The sequence below is a fragment of the Bos grunniens genome, chromosome 10 (genome assembly GCF_055505025.1).
Source record: "Bos grunniens cultivar Pamir isolate PY7600 chromosome 10, Bosgru_T2T1.0, whole genome shotgun sequence".
Taxonomy (NCBI): Eukaryota; Metazoa; Chordata; class Mammalia; order Artiodactyla; family Bovidae; genus Bos; species Bos grunniens.
The window spans coordinates 41996970-42018127 of record NC_141174.1 but is presented as its reverse complement, the minus strand read 5'-3'; the positions used below and the strand labels follow the sequence as shown (position 1 = coordinate 42018127).

Sequence of the window (21158 nt, the reverse complement as noted above, 5' to 3'; positions counted from 1 at the left end):
TCTAATTTTCCAAACTACATTAACTAAACAGTCTTCTCTTTTTCTAATGCCACTCTCCATTTTATTAGATTCCTCCTATATATGGGAATCTGTTTCTGGGCCTTTATTCTGCTTTTTATATTGGCCCACTTATTGTTTACCGGTGTATTGATTACTATTTATGAATTACTGTGGCTTTGTAATGTATTTTAATAGACATGTAGCTTTTCCTTTGTCTTACATACTCTAAGATAATACCTTTTTTTACCATTTCCCTCATCCCTCACTCTGATTCTGGCAGTCATCAATCTGTTTTCTGTTTCTGTGAGTTCTGTTTTTTGGGGATTTCACACATAAGTCAGCTCACATAGTGTCTGTCTTTCTCTGTGTTCTTTCATTTAGTATAATGCCTTCAAGGCCTATCCTTGTTGCAGTTGGCAAGACTGCCTTCTTTTTTATGGCTGAATAATGTCCCACTGTGTATTTACTTCATCTGTTCATCTGCCAGTGGAATACTTAGGATTATTTCCATGTCTTGGATATTGTAAATAAGCCTGCAGTGCACATGGGGATATAGATATCTCTTTGAGATAATGATTTCATTTCCTTCAGATATATACTAAAAAGTAGAATTGCTCAATCATATGGCAGTTTTTTTTTTTAATTGTTTTTGAAGAACCTCCATCCTATTTTCCACATGGCTGCATCAGTTTACATTCATTCGCACCAACAGTGCACAAGGATTCTCTTTTCTCATCAACATTTATCGCTTGTCTTTTTGATGATCGCCATTCTAACCAGTGTGAGGTGATAATTTCATTGCGGTTTTGATTTGCGTATTCTTAACGATTAGTGATGTTGAGCACCTTTACATGTACCTGTTGGCCATTTGTGTGTTTTCTTTGGAAAGATGTCTATTCAGTTTCTCTGCCCATTTTAAAATCAGATTGTTTATTTTTTGACGTTGAGTTGCATGTGTTCATATATTTAGGATATTAATTCATCAGATAGATGATTTGAAAATATTTTTTCCATTTTGTAGGTTGCCTTTTCTTTGATGGTTTCCCTTACTGTGCAGACTTTTGGTCTGAAGTAGTTCCACTTGTTTGTTTTTGCTTTTGTTGCCCTTGTTTTTAGTGTCAAATCCAAACACCATTGCCAAGACTGATGTCAAGGAGCTTGCCCCTTGTTTTCTTCTCAGAGTTTTATGGTCTCAGGTTTTATGTTCAAGTTTTTAATCCATTTTTTTTCTCTTTCTTTTTTACTTTTTAAATTATGAAAGTATGATAACACATTTACAGGAGACTTGGAAAATATAGAACAAAGTTACATACGGTTCCACTATATATTACAATTTTCTAAGTAGACAAATTAAGATTTTTAATTGGACTTTCAATATCAAACTCAAAAGTTAACAGAATGAATATACAGAAAAGTAGAAGGATATGGTAGGCCTGAAAAGCACCATGAACCAATTCAACATAATTAAAATTTATATAATTTTCACACAACAGTAGGATACAAATTCTATTCAAGTTATCATAGAGTATGAACCAGGAGACACTGGAACATATCCAGGGACATAAAACTAGGTGCAAAATTCTTTAATCCATTTTGAGTTGATTATTGTGAATGGTAGAAGATAAGCATCCAGTTTCATTCTTTTGCATGTGGTTGTCCAGTTTTCCCACGCCATTTATTGAAGAAAATATCCTGTCCCTGTTGTGTGTTCTTGGCTCTTTCGTTGGAAATTAATTGACCCTGTATGTATAGATTTATTTCTTGTCTCTATGTTTTGTCCCATTGATCTATGTGCCTGTTTTTATGCCAATACCGTACTGTTTTGACTACTATGTTGTTAGTGTTAGTTGCTCAGTTGTGTTTGACTCACTGTGACCCCGTGGACTGTAGCCTGTCAGGCTCCTCTGTCCATGGGATTCTCCAGGCGTGAATCCTGGAGTGGGTTGCCATTCCCTTCTCCAGGGGATCTTCCAGCTTTGTGATATAGTTTGAAATCAGAACACATGATGCCTTCAGCTTTATCCATCTTTCACAAGATTGCTTTGGTTATTTGAGATCTTTTGTGGTTCCATACAAATTTGGGGGATTGTGTGAAAAAAAATCCCATTGAAATTTTGATAAAGGATTCTGTGGAATTTATAGATTGCTTTGGGTAGTATGGACATTTAAAAAATATTCTTCTAATTCATGAGCCCAGAATTTCTTTCCATTTGTTGGTGTCTTCAGTTTTTTTTTTCATCAATTTCAGTTTTCAGTGTACAGATCTTTCACTTCCCTGGTTAAATTTATTCTTAAATATCTTTTTCTTTTCAACATTATTGTAAGTGGGGTTGTTTTCCTAATTTCTCTAATAGTTTATTATATAGTGTATAGTTCAGTTCAGTTGCTCAGTCACGTCCAACTCTTTGTGACCCCATGAACCGCAGCATGCCAGGCCTCCCTGTCCATCACCAACTCCTGAAGTTTACCCAAACTCATGTCCATTGAGTCAGTGATGCCATCCAACCATCTCATCCTCTGTTGTCCCCTTCTCCTCCTGCCTTTAATCTTTCCCAGCATCAGGGTCCTTTCAAATGACTCTTCGCATCAGGTGGTCAAAGTAGTGGAGTTTCAGCTTCAACATCAGTCCATCCAATGAATACCCAGTACTGGTCTTTAGGATGGACTGGTTGGATCTCCTTGCAGTCTAAGGGACTCTTAAGAGTCTTCTCCAACACCACAGTTCAAAAGCATCAATTCTTCTGCAATCAGCTTTCTTTATAGTCCAACTCTCACATCCATACATGACCATTGGAAAAACCATAGCCTTGACTAGATGGACCTTTGTTGACAAAGTAATGTCTTTGCTTTTGAATATGCTGTCTAGGATGGTCATAACTTTCCTTCTAAGGAGTAAGCGTCTTTTAATTTCATGGCTGCAATCACCATCTGCAGTGATTTTGGAGCCCCCCAAAATAAAGTCAGCCACTGTTTCCACTGTTTCCCCATCTATTTCCCATAAAGTGATGGGACCAGATGCCATGATCTTAAGTTTTCTGAATGTTGAGCTTTAAGCCAACTTTTTCACTCTCCTCTTTCACTTGCATCAAGAGACTTTTTAGTTCCTCTTCACTTTCTGCCATAAGGGTGGTGTCATCTGCATATCTGAGGTTATTGATATTTCTCCCAGCAATCTTGATTCCAGCTTGTGCTTCATCCAGCCCAGCGTTTCTCATGATGTACTCTGCATATAAGTTAACTAAGCAGGGTGACAATGTACAGCCTTGACGTACTCCTTTTCCTATTTGGAACCAGTCTGTTGTTCCATGTCCAGTCCTAACTGTTGCTTCCTGACCTGCATACAGGTTTCTCAAGAGGCAGGTCAGGTGGTCTGGTATTCCCATCTCTTTCAGAATTTTCCACAGTTTATTGTGATCCACACAGTCAAAGGCTTTGGTGTAGTCAATAAAACAGAAATAGATGCATTTTCTGGAACTCTCTTGCTTTTTCCATGATCCAGCGGATATTGGCAGTTTGATCTCTGGTTCCTTTTAGTGTATAGAAGTGAAACTAATTTTTGTATATTAATTTGTATCCTGTAATTTTACTGAATTTGTTTATTCTAGTAGTTTTATTTCTTGTGGAGTTTTTGTTGTTTTCTGTATATAATGTCACCTGCAAATAAGACAATTTTGCGTCTTCCTTTCTGATTTGGATGTATTTTTTGTCTTGACTGATTTCTCTGGTTAGGACATCCAATACTGTGTTGAATAAAAGTAGTGAGAATGGGCATCCTTGTTCCTGATCTTACCAGAAAAGCTTTGAGCTTTTTACCATTAAGTGTGACGCTAGTTATGGACTTACATGGCCTTTACTATGTTGATGTACGTTGCCTCTATACTGACTTTGTTGAGAGTTTTTTATCAGAATGGATATTGAATTTTGTCAGATGCCTTTTCTGCCTTTATTGAGGTGATCATATGGTTTTTATCTTTCATTTTGTTCATGTGGTGTGTCACGTTGATTTGTGGATGTTGAACTCTCTTTATACCTGAAATAAATCCCACTTGATTGTTTTAATTTATTGTTGATTTTTGTGTGTTAGTATTTCTTTGAGGATTCTTACATCTATATTCATCAGTGATATTGGCCTGTAATTTTCTGTTCTTGTGGTGTCCTTGTTTGGTTTTGGTATTAAGAGTAATGAGTTTGGAAATGTCCCTTCCTATTTCTTTGGATGGGATTGAGAAGAATTGACATTAATTAGTCTTTAAATGTTTGGTAGAATTCACTAGTGAAGCCATCTGGTTGTGGACTCTTTTTGTTGGATGGTTTTGATTAGTTGTTCAATTTTCTTGCTAGTAATTCCTCTGTTGAAATTTTGTATTTCTTCATGATTCAGGCTTGATGGGTTGTATGTTTTTAGGAATCTATCCATTGTTTTCTAAGTTATCCAACTTGTTGGCATATAATTATTTAGTCTCTTATGATCCTTTGTATTTGAGTGGTATCACTTTTATCCTTTTTCTTTTATAACTTTTAGAAAAGTTATATTTTTAACAAATGTTTGGATGATTGAAATTGTAATAATTTGGGAAACTACGTTAGGAAAATAATGTCCATATCCTCAGGCTGACCCATGATCTATTGCCTCTTTTCAAGATGATATAATGTCTGTTTTTCTTTTGTTTTGTCCTTGTCCGAGAGCACTCCACAATCTCAGAATAAACCAAAGCCATCATGCACTCAGATGTGTGTGCCTAAACACACTGTGTGCATTTCCCTCACGCTCACATAACACTGCATTGCTTGCTTATACAAACAAACACGTAGCTGCTCATCAGAAGTGCTCTATTACGCCTGAAAGCAGGCAATGCTAAGGCCAACTACGAATATTAGTCATCAAGTCTGGACACATTCCTTCAGCCTTTTTCCTGCTAACAATAGATAGAGCCTGATTGTGTGTAGAGAAGAATATCTTTAGCCGTTAGATACAGACCAAAGACATTTGCAAAAAGATATATTGGTGAATACTGTGTTGAAATTGTGATATACAGAGAGATGTTCTTCAATAGGGAAAAACCTATAATGTATTAACAGGAGACTGGATTATGTCCACAGGGCACTTGTCTGGTGTAACTTGTAAAACTTAAAAGTCAAGAGGATTTCTCATTTGTGAGACCCTTGTGTAAGGGTATATAAACATTCCTTTGCATTTATAAAGAGAAATCTGGCTTCTACGCAAAAGAGCCTTTGCACTTAAAAAGACAAAATCTGATTTCTGTGGTTATTTTCCTAGTAAATTTACTATATTAAACACAACTTTTGGGAATCCCCTGGAAGTCCAGTGGTTAGGACTCTGCCCTTCCACTGCAAGGGGCATGGGTTTGATTATGGTCGGGGAACTAAGATCCTACATGCTGTGCAGCATGGCCAACAAAATAAACAGATAATTTTTATCAGGATTCAGACCTAAGAATTTTGTGTTATTGCTTATGGAGATGTATGTCATCCTGATGGGCTTGCTATCTACTTAGAGACCTTTGTAGAGTGGTTGGACCACTTTTGAAACTGAAAAGATTTTCTCACCTAAACCAAGGGTCTTAGAGTGTGGTGATTAAGAACCTGGGCTCTGATGATAGATCTCTTTCAAATCCCTGATCTACAACATATTAGCAGTGTGACTTTGGGTAAGTCATTTAATCTTTTTAAAGATCCATTTCCTTCCTGTCTGATTTTGAGGATAATATATGTAAAGCACTAAGCAGTATCTATTATACTTAATAAATGGGAACCACGTAATAGTTGTTATTACTGTGAGAACCAGTAATACTGTAACGGGCTACCTGAATGTACCTTCTTAATCCCCCAGGCTCTCAACTTTGGATAGCATTTATTCTGTAGAGCCATGGGGCCTTGCCTCAGACCATACCTCCCTGATGTTTTATCTTCTTCTACTTGATCAATTCTGCTTTGTCTAGGCAGGTGAATTACAAAAACAGCAGAGTGGTCATTTAATAGGAATGCCGTGAGCTTTAGCATAGCTTTAAAGTTTTTGGACAGAAGCATCTCAGAAACACATTGGTAATTTGGGTTAAAAGAAAAAGCTAGATGCTAAAAGTGGGCATAGCCCAAGTTACTGTAGGCATTTTCAAAACATCTGGGAATGTTTTAGAAGTTATCTATAATCCAGGTACAGCATAAACCTCTTTCTCCTTAACCTACAGCCCTTGGGACATAAAGAGCCTCTCTCTGCACTTATGAAAGCAGTTCTCATGAGTCAGTTCCATTTCTCATTTGAAAGGAAAACTCCTGCACCTGGGCAAGCCTTTCCCTGTAACAGAAGCCAAAGGCAATGTTTGGATCTACCATTAAATTAGAGCCCATTGGAAGTTCTGGAAACAAAAACCCCAATTGTTCTAGAAATAGCACTATTTAAAAAGTACCTGGCACACAGTAGGGCCTCAAGTTATATTTTCTGAATGAACGAATGACTGAATGAAAGGATGGATGAGGAGGTAACTTGGTGGTATCTCTATTTTTTGACTTCAGCAGCACCAGAAACTGTTCAGCCAGGTGCCACGGCCCAGCCTGCCAGCTCACATTCTTTGCCACACATTAAGCAGCAGCTGCGGAATGAAGACTGCTACCATGGCAAGCTGAGCAGGAAAGCGGCAGAGAGCCTTTTGGTGAAGGATGGGGACTTTTTAGTTCGAGAGAGTGCAACGTCTCCTGGCCAGTATGTGCTGAGTGGGCTACAGGGAGGCCAGGCAAAACATCTTCTCCTGGTGGATCCTGAAGGCAAGGTATCATTGACCCACACTACAGTTTCAGTCTTGTGACTCAGGTTACCCTGAATGATAGGTCTAAAACCTGATACTGAAGGGTGTTTAAGGTTAAGGTTTACTTTGTCTTGAACCCTCCAGCTGGAGCAGAAGTGGTAAATAGAAGCTAGTGGAGGAGTTTGAGTGGGAGTCACCCTAGAGAATCACTTAAAGGGCAGCCTCTTTCTGCCCTTCTTAATGCAATTCAGTGAATTAAATGAATACCTACTGCATAGAAGTTCAGGGATTCACAGTTAACTTGCTGAGTATCACACAGAGACTTTACTTTCGGGATGCTTGTAATTTCATAAAACAGATGCTTAAATAATTGAGAGTGGACAGAGGAGCCTGGTAGGCTGCAGTCCATGGGGTTGCTAAGAGTCAGACACGACTGAGCGACTTCACTTTCACTTTGCACTTTCATGCATTGGAGAAGGAAATGGCAACCCACTCCAGTGTTCAGTGTTCTTGCCTGGAGAATCCCAGGGACGGGGGAGCCTGGTGGGCTGCGGTCTATGGGGTCGCACAGAGTCGGACACGACTGAAGCGACTTAGCAGCAGCAGCAGCATAAGAATGGTTCAGCCAAAGCATTATGGTATTTCTCAGGATAGAGGGGGTGCTTTGGTTGAGGCTGACTGAAAAGGCTTTTTTGCAGGGTCTGACATGTACGATGAACCTTGAAAGAGGCCAGCCGTTTTAAAGGTGGACATTTGGAGCATAGGGAAGGATCACAGGAGCAAACAGAGCAGTGGAATAATATTAAACCAAATGAGGTATGGCTAGAGCAGAGGGTGCCTGTAGACATAAATGAGCCAGGACAAGAAAAATGAACAAAATAATAAGTCCTTCTCTATAAACAATTACTCTAAACATAAATGGATTAACCTTCCCAAACAAAAGATGCAGAATAGCTGGATGGATAGCTGAATAGACAAGATCCAACTATATGTATGCTATTTATAGGAGACTCACTTTAGATTTAAGGACACATATAGGCTGAAAGTGAAAGGATGAATAAAGATATGCCATGCTAACCCAAAGATAGCAGAGGTGGTCATACTTTTGTGACGCAAATATTTATACGAATAGGGACATGATAGACTGTATCAGAAAGAAACATGGCAAAGAAGTTGGTTGCAAATTTGGATTAGGACAAGTGTTTACCATTTTCCTAACTGGGAATGACAGTTTCTTTAAAAAGATAATTGGGAATGAGAAAATAGTTTACTAAAGGATACAGAATTAAAAAGTATCTTTACTTTTCTTTGTTCAGCCGGTTATCTCATTCAAGGATATGTCTGTTTTTACCCTGTGGTTGTTTATCCCTTTCAGAACTGTTATGATTTTGCCTAAATACATTTGTATTTCCTTTTCAAGGTGAGGACCAAGGATCATGTATTTGATAATGTTGGCCACCTTATCAGATATCACATGGATAATAGTTTGCCAATCATCTCTTCTGGAAGTGAAGTAAGCCTTAAACAACCAGTGAGAAAAGATAATAATCCAGGACTTTTGCATTCTAACAAATGACCATTTGGAAGTACCATCACACTGATGCTTCAGGAAAGTTCACTTTGTATTAGGACACAAAGATAATTCAAATTTGGTTTCTAGGTACATTAGAGCACAAACTGTGAAGTGTATCTTTCTGAGACCATCATGGACTAGGTCCTTAACAAAGAACTAAGAAAAATTGATCTTCAGAGAGTGAAAATCAGAAAAGGGGAAGAGGATGTGTCCATTTGAAAAGAAGTTATACATATGCACGGATGTCACTTTGTAAGGCCATATTGTGTTGAGAACAAGCTAAAAGCACAATTAAAATTTTACATGCTAAAGACAACTTGAATGAACTGCTGGGGCAGTGGTATGTGCCTTTCAACTTGATAATTTGGGGACATTTTCATATTGGGGAAATAAATTTCAAATGTCTTCATATTCTATAACTATAGAACCATTTGCCAAAAGAGTTTTTCCTTGTTATAAAAATCAGAAGCAATTTGCTTAATAGTTACTGACTTTATTTTCTATTTAGCAGCATTTTCACTGCAGTGTTAAAATAAATTTGACATTGAATTTGGACTGTGTCTGTGCCAGTGGAATCAAATGGAAGGCCACTGAAAGCACTGGTCTGTCTCATTGGCCCGTCCCGTTTGCTAGTTAAAAGCTTGGAGCCCAGCTTCGTTGGCCTAGTATTTCTCAATCTTTGCTATTTGGACTGTTTGCATGTAACATATGACAAGCTAAAGAAGCCAAATGTATCAGTCATTTCTGGTTTCATTGCGTTTCTCCCTTCTTTCCTCTCCCCCTCACTCCCCTGACTCCCCAAAAGAGCTCGTGAGTGCATGGATTTAAAAAAATGACAAACCAGTTCTTCATGGTCTGTCTCCATACTGGTTTTATTCTTATTTAAAGTACTGAATTTATTTTAAAGTATGGGGAAATATCCCCTTGATTGGCGGTGACTGACTCATAGTCCCTCATCTACATGTATCCTTAGCACCTTTTCTAGATATGACCAGACAAAATGTACCAGGGAGAAGACACTGAATGAAAAAGTTGAAAGGTTTGCCACATGTTGGCACATCTGGTAAACTGATGAGGTAATGAAGCATTGTGTAGGTTAAAGCGCTGAACGGTCTCAGTATGACCTTGAGCAAGTTGCTGAATCTGTCTAGACTCCAGATTCCTCATCTATAAAATGAGGGAGCTGGACTAGGTAAAGTCAGAGGTCCATTTTAGCCCTACCGTAATATGAGTTTATAAAAAGCAAATTTCCCCTTTATTGGGGGTTAGTGTTGATAACCAGTCTGTATAATTAGTCTGGAAACCAGTTTTTTTCCTTTAGTCTGTGTCTGTACTCACTGAGTTCATCATTCAGATAGCAGAGATCTGCAGCCTTTCAGTTAAAAACATTGGAACTTTGGGAAAATGTACGTAGTGGAGATAGAAGTAGATTTGCTTATTTTGAGTAGCAGAAAACAGCTTTGCATATAGAGATATGGCCATTACTTTAGAATTTTTTTATCATGAATTATCTGGACAATTGCCTTAATTCCACTTCACTTTGGGTATGTAGATAAATCTTTGCAATTGTGAAATATTTGCTAAATTTTAAATAAAATATGAGAAACTTCTTTTGGATAGAAATCATCAGAAATTAAGCACACTGAACTCTAATTATGTGAAGGTTTATGCTTTTATTTTACTTACACTGTCATTGGCTTCTTCGATATGTTGTTTTCTTTTATACAACTAGAAAATAATCTATTTTTCCTCAATTTTGCATACATTATAATTCTTGATTATTTGTCCTCGTAAAGGGGATCAGCATGGGTATAAATCAGTGAAATTTATGGGTGATCTAATTACCTTAAGAGGGTTGTGGTCTCATTCTGGTTGAACAGAGTGATAACTGGGTTGGGTGGAGGAAAGAGTTCTTGATGCTGTTAGATGCGAAGAGAATGACTGATGTGAGCAGTATACATAGATGATCAGTATTTGTAATAGTATAAGTAGTTAAATGGGCAAATACTGTACTTACAGCCACAGGCACAGTTAAAAGAAAACGAAACAACAAAAGAAGATTGATTGCATGCTATTTTAATGTCACATTCTTATCTTCATCTATCTTAAAGCAGAAATCCATTTGCATATAAATATCTGTAAACAACTTTTCAAAAAAATAAATGATTATTGCTTTATGACAATTGACAGAATATGTCTGATGTTTGGGATTTGGAAAATTTATCGTTTGTAGAATGTGTCAGGGACCTGACAGGAAACAGATGGCTCACTTAAATTGGGTAACTGGAGAAAAGTTTAATAAACGGACTATTTACAAAGGTCTGGGCAGAGTATGGGAAACCACAAGGGAGGAGGCAGTGCTCTTCAGCCAGTGGTGGAGGAACGGGAGGGAGCAGTAACAGAATCTGCAGAGTCCTGTGAAAGGGCTGCCTATTAGGAGCTGTGGGCTACAGAGGAGGGGCTCTTAACCGGCCCTGGGGACTCCACTGGGAGGGGAGGCTAAGGGGCATTATACTCTCTGGGCAAAGGATAGCCTTTCAGCAAATGATGCTGGAGCAACGGTACATCTGTAGGCGTAAGAAAGAACCTCACACTTTATGTAAGTATTAACTCATATGGATTATGGACTTAAATGTAACATGTAAAACCATGATAACTTTTAGGAAAAAAACACAGAGGAAAATCTTCAGGATATGAGTCCTTAGACATGATCCATTAAAGGAAAAACTGTTATGTTGCACTTCATCAGAAGTACAAATTTTTGCTCTGTGAAAGCTCTGTTTAGAGGATAAAGGACAAGCTATGGACTGGGAGGAAATATTTGCAAACCACATATCTAGAATACATAAAAAAAATTTCAGAAAAGTCAACAGTAAAAATTCTAATTAGAAAATGGGCAAAAAAATGCATAGACATTTCACTGAAGATACACAGATGACAAGAAGCATGTGAAGTTGCCTCATTTCAGTTAGGCTCATTTCACACGCTAGCAATGTTATGCTCAAAGCTAGGCTTCAGCAGTACGTGAATTTAGAACTTCCAGATGTACCTTAGCTAGTAGGGAAATGCAAATTAAAGTCACAATGAGATCTTACTACACACATAACAAAATGAGTAAATGAAAAATAATAACAACACCATGTTGGCTAGGATGAAAAGAAAGTAGATCATGTGTGCATTCCTGGTGAGAATGTAAAATAGTACAGCCACTTTGGAAAGCAGTTTGGTAGTTTATTAAACAACTAAGCATGGAACTTACATTCAACCCAATAAATTATACTCAACGGCATTGGTCATACAGAAATAAAAACTTATGGTCCCACAAAAATTTGTACAGGAATGTTCGTAGTAGCTTTCTTTTTAATGACCTACAACTGGAAAAGTCCCAGATATGGTCCTTTAATGTATGAGTATTATACAAACTGTCATCCATGGAACAATACTCAGTAGTGAAAAGGAATGAGATAATGATACACATAACCACTTAGATCTGCAGAGATTTAGGCAGAGCAGGAAAAAAACCAATCCCCAAAAGTTAAGTACCATAGACTTACATTTATACGACATTCTTGAAATGTTTTTATAAAAGTATAGAAATAGAGTCAGTAGGAAAGAGGGAAGTGGGCACAGTTGGAAAAGGCAACATGAGGGACCCTTGTGTGATGGAATTGTTTTGAATCTTGACTGTAACAGTGTGGATAATTTGGCTGTCTTATTATACTACTGTTTTGTGAGATATTATCATTGGTGGAAGCTGAATAAAGCTTATAGGAGATCTCCCTGTATTATTTCTTACAATTGCATATGAATCTATGATTTTATCAAAATAAAAAGTTTGAGTAAAAAAGTTTGGGAGTAAAAGATATGGAAAGAGATTGTAGGAAGATTGCCACTTTAACCCTTGGCCAATTCACTGAATATACTGAATCCATAGAACATGGTGGTTGGATCATCTTGGTAGTCCTAGGTCCCATCATTCTAGGACTGGGAGGGGTCATTTTTGGCTGAGCTGCATGAGACCACCTCCATTTCTTACTCACATGTAAATGTTGGATGTCTTCTCCAGAGACACATTAATAAGATCCAAGAATGGCAAACATAGACTGTCCAGAACCCCTCAGATCTGTTGAGCCATTTCTGTGTGTTTTGCTCCTAACTGCCTGCACAAGTGACCCTGTTCATTCTAAGGACAACCTCAGGCTAGGCGAGCTGCTTTGAGTTACCCAGAGCCAGAAGTGCCTGTGGGCTTCCTCTTCCCTTCCCTGGTGCAGGACAGAAAAACTCAGCCGATTACCCCATCCTGATTATACGCTAGAACTCCCTAGGGGGTCAGGCTAGGCCAAGCACTACTCCTGAAAGCACACCCCTGCCTGGCTTGTTCCACTTCCCTGTCCAGCTTCCTCAGTCCCTAACCACTTTCTCTGGGAAGCTCTTCCTTAGTAAATCATTTGCACTCAAATTTTCATCCCAAAGTTTACTTCTGGGAACCTGACCAGATAGAAGATAGAAGAATATAAAATAACTTTAAATTTGTATTCTATTACTGGACAATAATATCTAAGTGCTCAAATACATTAACATTTTTAATAAATCCTATAATTTCTTATAAATGGTATTATGTTTCATTTTGTTAATATCCATTGAACTTGTTATGTAGGCATATAAAACACCACTTTTATAATCTTGTTTTCCTACTTCTTTTTAATCTACAAGTTCTGAGTGGGCATGAAACTCAGGGGAACACTGTTCAAACTCTATATGATCCAAGCTTGCTCAAGTCAAAAGATATTTTAAGGTTCAGATTATCACAGAACCAAGGAAAAGATGAACTGTCAGGCTTTACAAAGTACAGGAACCAGGCAGATCCATGGCTCTGAGTGGCAGAAATTCATGATCATCAGTCTGAGTTTGCACTATATACGTGACACAGCTATGGAAGTGGTGTATTTCCCGTAAAATACAGAAAGTGTAATAAAAATCTGCTTCTCTTCTGTAGGGTTACAAACTTGATCAGTTTCATGGAGTTTTATTTCTGTTGTCTGGGAAGGAAATATGATTGGCTCAGCTTGGGTCTGGTGCTCACCTTTGACCCAGTCAGGTATGGCCAGGTCTTGGAGTGGTGGGGAGGTAATAGTGGCTGAGGGCAGGCGTAGATTCTGTGATAAGCTGCTTAATAAGGAAAGATTAATGGATGCTCAAAAAATTCTCTTGAATATATAATACTACAAATAAAAATCTGATATTCCTCAAATAACCCTGTTGAATAGTGTTTCTACATTTAAAAAGCTCTTTCACACAATCTTATTTCATCCTTGTTACAATTCTGCAAAGTAGATATTATCACTTCTGTTTTCAAATAAGACCTTTGAGGCACAGAAGGATTAAAGAGTGGACAAAAGCTAGTAGGTAGGAGAGCTGAAACTTGAACTTGGATCTTCTTTAAGTTCAATGCTCTTTTGAGGATAGTCCTCCTTATTACAGGATGACCTGATAGCTCTGACACCAAAGAGAAGGTAGGAAATAGGAAGGAATGATGGCTTAGCTGCATCTTCCTAAATGATCTGAATCAGAGGGACCACATCACAACAGTCATTTCCCCATGAAATGTAAAGGAGTTTGGTAGAGATAGTTCCTCCCAGCTCACAGGTAGGTCAAAATGCAAAGCATTTGACCCAACCTTTGACCCAAAACATCCAACATTCTATAAATAATCTTTGAACCATTCAGGGCCCCTGGAACTTTTTCTCTCTTTCTTCTCATTTGTCTTTATTATCCCAGAATGCCTCTGTGTGCTTGTGTTTCTCTGGACATGTTAAATGCATTCCTTGTGCCTTACCACACCTTACCTCTGTAGCATGCCTTTTCTATTTCTCCACACTTTACACTCTTCTTTTGGCTATCTTATTTCGGCCTATTTCTCCAGTCTTACCTTTAAATACAAGAATCTTTTATTTGTACTGACTACCGGGAGTTGGTGATGGACAGGGAGGCCTGGTGTGCTGCGGCTCATGGGGTCGAAAAGAGTCAGACACGACTGAGCAACTGAACTGAACTGAACCCTTCCTATTGCAACCACTCTTGCTAATCAACTTGCCTGTTAACTCTTTCTCTTATTCCAGGAACTTTCCCTGAGAGATCCTTCCTTATATGCTTACTTTTCCCCAGAATTAGTACTATCTACTCATATTGCATGTAGTAAACTACTTTTTTGTGTGTTATCACTGGTCTTTTTATGTAAGCATCTTGCACCTCAGAGTATGGAGTGGGGCTGGGATCATGCCTCCCATTTTATATTCAAGCACCTAGACCAGGAATTAAACATGATAGACAGTCAGGAAAATAGTGTAGATTATAATACGTCCATGCACGTGTCGGTGCTAAGTCACCTCATTCGTATCTGACTCTGTGTGACCCTTTGGACTACAGCCCACCAGTCTCCTCTGTCCATGGGGTTTTCTAGGCAGGTATATTGGGAATGGTTTGCCATGCTCTCCTTCAGAGGATCTTCCTGACCCAGGGTTCCAACCTTCATCTCTTAACAACTCTGGCATTGGCAGGCATGTTCTTTACCGCTAGCGCCACCTGGGAAGCCCATAATATGTCCATGCTGCTGCTGCTAAGTCGCTTCAGTCGTGTCTGACTCTGTGTGACCCCATAGACGGCAGCCCACCTGGCTCCCCCGTCCCTGGGATTCTCCAGGCAAGAACACTGAACACTGGAGTGGGTTGCCATTTCCTTCTCCAATGCATGAAAGTGAAAAGTGAAAGTGAAGTCGCTCCATCGTGTCCGACTCCTAGTGACCCCATGGACTGAAGCCTACCAGGCTCCTCCGTCCATGGGATTTTCCAGGCAAGAGTACTGGAGTGGGGTGCCGTTACCTTCTCCGAATACGTCCATAGCTCCACTCAAATCCATTTTTAGAGGCAGGGAGCTCTGACATTCTTTGTTTTTCATCTTTTGTCTTTTAAGTGTGTAAGTTTCACTTTTATATATAGTGATGAGATCTGGATTTCGGGATAAAGGAGTTGGATTCAAATTCTGTCTGTTTCACATGAACTGTGTAACCTTGAACAAGTCACTTAATTATTATTATTTTTTTGGTCAGTTTCTTCTACCGTTGAACAGTATCCTAAAACCTGTACTAGCCCCTCACAGGATTGTTGTGAGGAAAAATGAATTAGTGTCTGTAAAAGAAGTTATCAATGTGTAAAGCACTATGTAAGAGATAATAAACACTGTCCCTTCATGTGCTTCCTCTCCCTTAACATGTTTTTTTTTTTCCCTTCCATCTAAGAAATAGCTATTTATGGATAGGGATCATTTAGCATCCTTGCTGTAACATTTCATCTTAACCCTTAACTTGGGACATTACAAGCACCTTGCTGATGGACTGTGGTGAGACGTGGAAAGCCCATAAAGCCTAGTTCTTACACACCTTGGCTCAGATTTCAACAACTGCCATTTACCTGAATGCCTTTTATTTGCTTTTTCTGAAACAAAAAGACTTCATTTTATTTTTTCATTCATTTACTCATTAATCAAATTTATTTTGATTGCCTACCAGGGGCCACAAAGCAAAGTAGTGCCTTTAGATGTTGTTGGACTTAGTGAAACAATCACATAGCAACTGACTATAGTAGATAGTAAGGATTATAGTAAGAGATGTACACTGTGTGCAGAGTGGAGAAAGATCATTTCTACCGAGGAAGGGAGGCGTGTGTCATGAAAGACTTCAGAGGAGGTACTCCTCTATCTTGAAGACTGAGTAGAGGGGGAAGTGGGCAACTCAGTAGAGGTGAAAGAAATAAGCAAAACAATACCACTCTGGGAATCAGGGGCAGCCTGGCCAGAGATTTCACTCACCTGTTGCTATGGATTAAGTACCTACTATGTGGCAGACCCTTATGCTTGGGTTACAGGGGTCAGTATAGGCATCAGGGGTGGGATGGTGGAGGTAGCAAGAGGCAGCTAGTCAGGTTATGAGCAACCTTTAACAGTCCTTTTACTCCATACTAATATATATGGGAAAGGGTTAAAAAGGATGTGTGAATCTGCTGCTACTAGCTCCCTCCTTGATAATTCACTGGAACCATTTACCCCAGGAGGTTAGACACAGTAGAGAGCTTTACTGCACACTGGGCTGCACAGTCTTAAAAGAACAGGTTAAGAATTGAAAGAGACACGTGTACCCTAATGTTCATCGCAGCACTGTTTACAATAGCTAGGGCATGGAAGCAGCCTAGATGTCCATAGGCAGACGAATGGATAAGAAAGCTGTGGTATATATACACAATGGAATATTACTCAGCTATTAAAAAGAGTGCATTTGAATCAGTTCTAATGAGGTGGATGAAACTGGAACCTATTATACAGAGTGAAGTCAGAAAGAAAAACACCAATACAGTATATTAACGCATATATATGGAATTTAGAAAGATGGTAACAATGACCCTATATGGGAGACAGCGAAAGAGACACAGATGTAAAAAAAGACTTTTGGACTCTGTGGGAGAAGGAGAGGGTGGGATGATTGGAGAGAATAGCATTGAAACATGTATATTACCATATGTGAATAGATCACCAGTCCAGGTTCCATGGATGAGACAGGGTGCTCAGGGCTGGTCCACTCGGATGACCCTGAGGGATGGGATGGGGAGGGAGGTGGGAGGGGGGGTTCAGAATGGGGAACACATGTACACCCATGGATGATTCATGTCAATTTATGGCAAAACCACTACGATACTGTAAAGTAATTAGCCTCCAATTAAATAAATAACAGAACAGGTTAACAGGGATACCTGGCATGCTGCAGAGTCAGACATGACTTGGCGACTGAAGAACAATATTAAGTCACAAGAACATTCACACTCGAGGAAATTCAGGTAGTAAATAAACGTGGAAAATATGTCATTTCATCAGTAAAGAAACACACATTCAAACAAGGCGGGACCTAGTAAGCAAGAAGACTCGGGCTATTAAGGTGATGGGGAAGCAGGCACCCATCACCTGAGAGAATCGGGTAAATGCGAAAATCTCTAAGGTTGGGGAAAGTGAGGGATTCTGTTGCAATTGGAATTCAGGCGTGGGGAGCGTAGTGGGCGCGAGACACTGCACCAGATGGTGAAGTGAGGGGCAAGGAGTTGGGGCGAGACCAGTTCCTCCGCGCCAATGAAGGCAAGGTGCTTGGGCGTCTCTAAGTAACTGATAAGCCCGCCCTCTCTAGAGTCAACACTTTCGTAATTGGCTCAGGAATCCACCAATAGGTACACAGGAGGAACTTCCCGCCACCTCTGGCGCCCGCTTTTAAACAGCCGTGTAATGTTTGTAACTGCGGGCGGATTTCTCAATCTAGCTTGAAAAAGGCGGAGACTTCCGCTTTTATGCCCCGTCCCGAGCCGGCATAACCCCGCCCACCAGGCCCGCGTCTAGACTGCAATTGAAGGAAGCGGCTGTTCCTCAATGGGCTCGGGGCTCAGTGGGCTCGGTTGTGAGTAGGAAGACGCTAGCGGGTTAGAGCCCGGGAGAAGTATTTCCTAGAAGGTGGTGTTCCTCTGGAGCTTGAGTGTCACCGTTGTGACAGCATCCGTGGCCTCCGGTGAGTTTCGCTTCTTGGCTGGGTTTGGGGCTGGGATAGGAGGAGGTGCGGGGTCCTTGGGATCCTGGTTGAGGCTTCCCGGAGGACTGATCTCCTCCCTCTCCAAATCCCGGTGTGGTGAATTGTTTGCGGGTGTTGGGGCTCCGCCTTTGGCTTTGAAGTGTTAGCCAGATCTCAAGTTCCTATTTAGAAATGACGTTTGGGAAGCATCCTCGCTTCCTCCAGACTGCTAGGGTAACCCCGAGACCCTGCCCTGGGGACCCCCGCCGTGGTTACCCGGCGCTGTGCCTGGCTCACAGTGGGTGCTCTGTACACGTGTGTCGACCGAGTGCAGGTGACCTGGAAGCCCAAGCCAGCAGCCCCAGGCATCCTGGGCTCCGTGGTCCTTCGGTCTCGCGGTAGCTGTTTGTTGTGCCATAGTTGAAGCCAAACGGAGTTCCTTGGTAAGGACTTGGCTTATTCTTCGTTCAGCCTGTGGTTCCCTACTCGCAGCATCCTCTGGGCACCCTGAATGTATTTGTTCAAGCTGTTGTCCTTAGTACTGGTCACAGGTTATTGTCATTAGCCTTTATGTCTGTTTTCTGTTCTTACATCAAGTCCTGATAAACTTTGTAATCTTGAACAGTGCTTGCAAGTAATTGCTGAATGAATAAAACAGGCCTCCTAAGCCTTAGTATGTTGCAAGTCTGAAACAGACTAATGTTCTCTGGCTGTTTCCATTCTTGAAGCTAACATATAAGCAAGTAAGTAGCATTATGGCACCCCACTCCAGTACTCTTGCCTGGAAAATCCCATGGATGGAGGAGCCTGGTTGGCTGCAGTCCATGGCGTCGCTAAGAGTCAGACACGACTGAGCGACTTCACTTTTCACTTTCCTGCATTGAAGAAGGAAATGGCAACCCACTCCAGTGTTCTTGCCTGGAGAATCCCAGGGACGGGGGAGCCTGGTGGGCTACCGTCTATGGGGGTCGCACAGAGTTGGACACGACTGAAGCGATTTAGCAGCAGCAGGGCACTTAAAAACCACTTTTGTGGCACTTAGCCTTTTCTGTCTTACAGCCATGAACTGAGTCTGATTTAATCTGAATTTTACCATATCCTTCCCAATGAGAGACAATGTATATGCACTTCCTACATGTGAATGCACTCAACTAAATGAGTTGAAATTGAAACCATAAGAAAAGTACAAGAAATAAAGACATAAAGTGTCAGAGTGACTAAATTCATGAAGGAACAGGATTGGGGGGGCATCTTGAAGCAAGTGTTATTTTTATCACAGAAAAAGTTGCATTATTTGAAGTAGGGTTTCACACACAGGGCCACTCACCTTTTCTTAGATATACTGAATGCTGTCCATTTGTTTAACATCTTTTGTAGCTGGTAGAGTTGTATTCATCAGTAACATGTTATATAAAAAACAAAACTAAAATGTATTGATTGACACACACTATAGGGCACTTTACATACACAAATCTTGTGGATCCTCATAACCAATCTTTGAAATAGTACAGCTTTTATTAAATAAAACCCTATTTTATTAATGAAGAATGGAACCAGTTGTGCAAGTTTGCACAGCTGATAAGCAGGTGAGCCAAAACCTTGCCCCAGGTTGTTTGAATGAGTACCCTCTTTCTAAACCACATACAGCCATGCTGTGTCCTTTAAGATCTATTTCTAATCTAAAGCTTTTCTTTCTATGAAACTTTTTTCAGCCTTCTTTTCTTCTTAGGCATAGTTATTTTGTGCTGTGTACTTTCTCTATTACAGGATTTGTTATCAGTTCAGTTCAATCGCTCAGTCATGTCCGACACTTTGCAACCCCATGAATCGCAGCACGCCAGGTCTCCCTATCCATCACCAACTCCTGGAGTTTACCCAAACTCATGTCCATCGAGTCGGTGATGCCATCCAGCCATCTCATCCTCTGTCGTACCCTTCTCTTCCTGCCTCCAATCCCTCCCAGCATCAGGGTCTTTTCCAGTGAGTCAACTCTTCACATGAGGCGGCCAAAGTATTGGAGTTTCAGCTTTAGCATCAGTCCTTCTAATGAACACCCAGGACTGATCTCCTTTAGAATGGACTGGTTGGATCTCCTTGCAGTCCAAGGGACTCTCAAGAGTCTTCTCCAACACCACACTTCAAAAGCATCAATTCTTCAGTGCTCAGCTTTCTTCACAGTCCAACTCTCACATCCATACATGACCACTGGAAAAACCATAGCCTTGACTAGATGGACCTTTGTCAGCAAAGTAACGTCTGCTTTTCTATATGCTATCTAGGTTGGTCATAACTTTTCTTCCAAGGAGTAAGCATCTTTAATTTCATGGCTGCAATCACCATCTGCAGTGATTTTGGAGCCTCCCAAAATAAAGTCTGACACTGTTTCCAGTGTTTCTCCATCAATTTCCCATGAAGTGATGGGACCAGATGCCATAATCTTAGTTTTCTGAATGTTGAGCTTTAAGCCAGCTTTTTCACTCTCCTCTTTCACTTTCATCAAGAGGCTTTTTAGTTCCTCTTCACTTTCTGCCATAAGGGTGGTGTCATCTACATATCTGAAGTTATTGATATTCCTCCCAGCAATCTTGATTCCAGCTTGTGCTTCTTCCAGCCCAGTGTTTCTCATGATGTACTCTGCATATAAGTTAAATAAGCAGGGTGACAATATGCAGCCTTGACAAGGTATCATAATTCCCAGGAGAAGGAAATGGCAACCCATTCCCGTGTTCTTGCCTGGGAAATTATGGACAGAGGATCCTGGTGGGTTACAGTCATGGGGCTGCAAAGAGTCCATAGTGACTTAGGGACTAAACAGCAACAGCAGCATTATTATAATTATTTGTATCATTGTTTCCCTAAGGGACTGTGAGCTTTCCATGGCTGATGTGATGTTTTAGATACATCTGGCATCTGGCAGACAAAAACCTGGTAAAATTTTTATTGAAAAAATGCATCTGTATAGAGCAATGTTCATTCAACAAATACTGGTTGTATGGACCTGCTGCTGCTGCTGCTGCTAAGTCACTTCAGTCGTGACCGACTCTGTGCGACCCCATAGATGGAAGCCCACCAGGCTCCCCCGTCCCTGGGATTCTCCAGGCAAGAACACTGGAGTGGGTTGCCATTTCTTTCTCCAATGCATGAAAGTGAAAAGTGAAAGGGAAGTCACTCAGTCGTGTTCGACTCTTAGCGACCCCATGGACTACAGTCTACTAGGCTCCTCTATCCA

The 21158-nt window shown here is 40.3% G+C and overlaps 2 protein-coding genes across 17 annotated transcripts in view; both read left to right on the top strand.

Annotated features, from left to right (window-relative positions):
- The window catches only part of SHC4 (SHC adaptor protein 4), a 138518-nt gene extending 128001 nt beyond the window's left edge, over positions 1 to 10517 (top strand). The window contains exons 11-12 of one of the 2 annotated variants that reach the window (XM_086320795.1): positions 6535 to 6785; positions 8182 to 10517. In XM_086320795.1, coding sequence (XP_086176921.1) covers positions 6535 to 6785; positions 8182 to 8337 — 407 coding nt within the window. In that variant the 3' untranslated portion in view covers positions 8338 to 10517. Of the gene's footprint in view, positions 1 to 6531; positions 6786 to 8181 lie in introns of both variants that reach the window. The other variant, XM_086320794.1, reaches the window with a different exon arrangement.
- A 6942-nt stretch (positions 10518 to 17459) lies between these two features.
- The window catches only part of CEP152 (centrosomal protein 152), a 149876-nt gene continuing 146177 nt past the window's right edge, over positions 17460 to 21158 (top strand). For 8 of the 15 annotated variants that reach the window (XM_086320791.1, XM_086320790.1, XM_086320789.1 and 5 more), the window contains exon 1: positions 17460 to 17929. The gene's annotated coding sequence lies outside the window, so the exon portion shown is untranslated. The remainder of the gene's footprint in view (positions 17930 to 21158) is intronic. The other 7 variants (XM_086320792.1, XM_086320793.1, XM_086320788.1 and 4 more) reach the window with 1 other exon arrangement.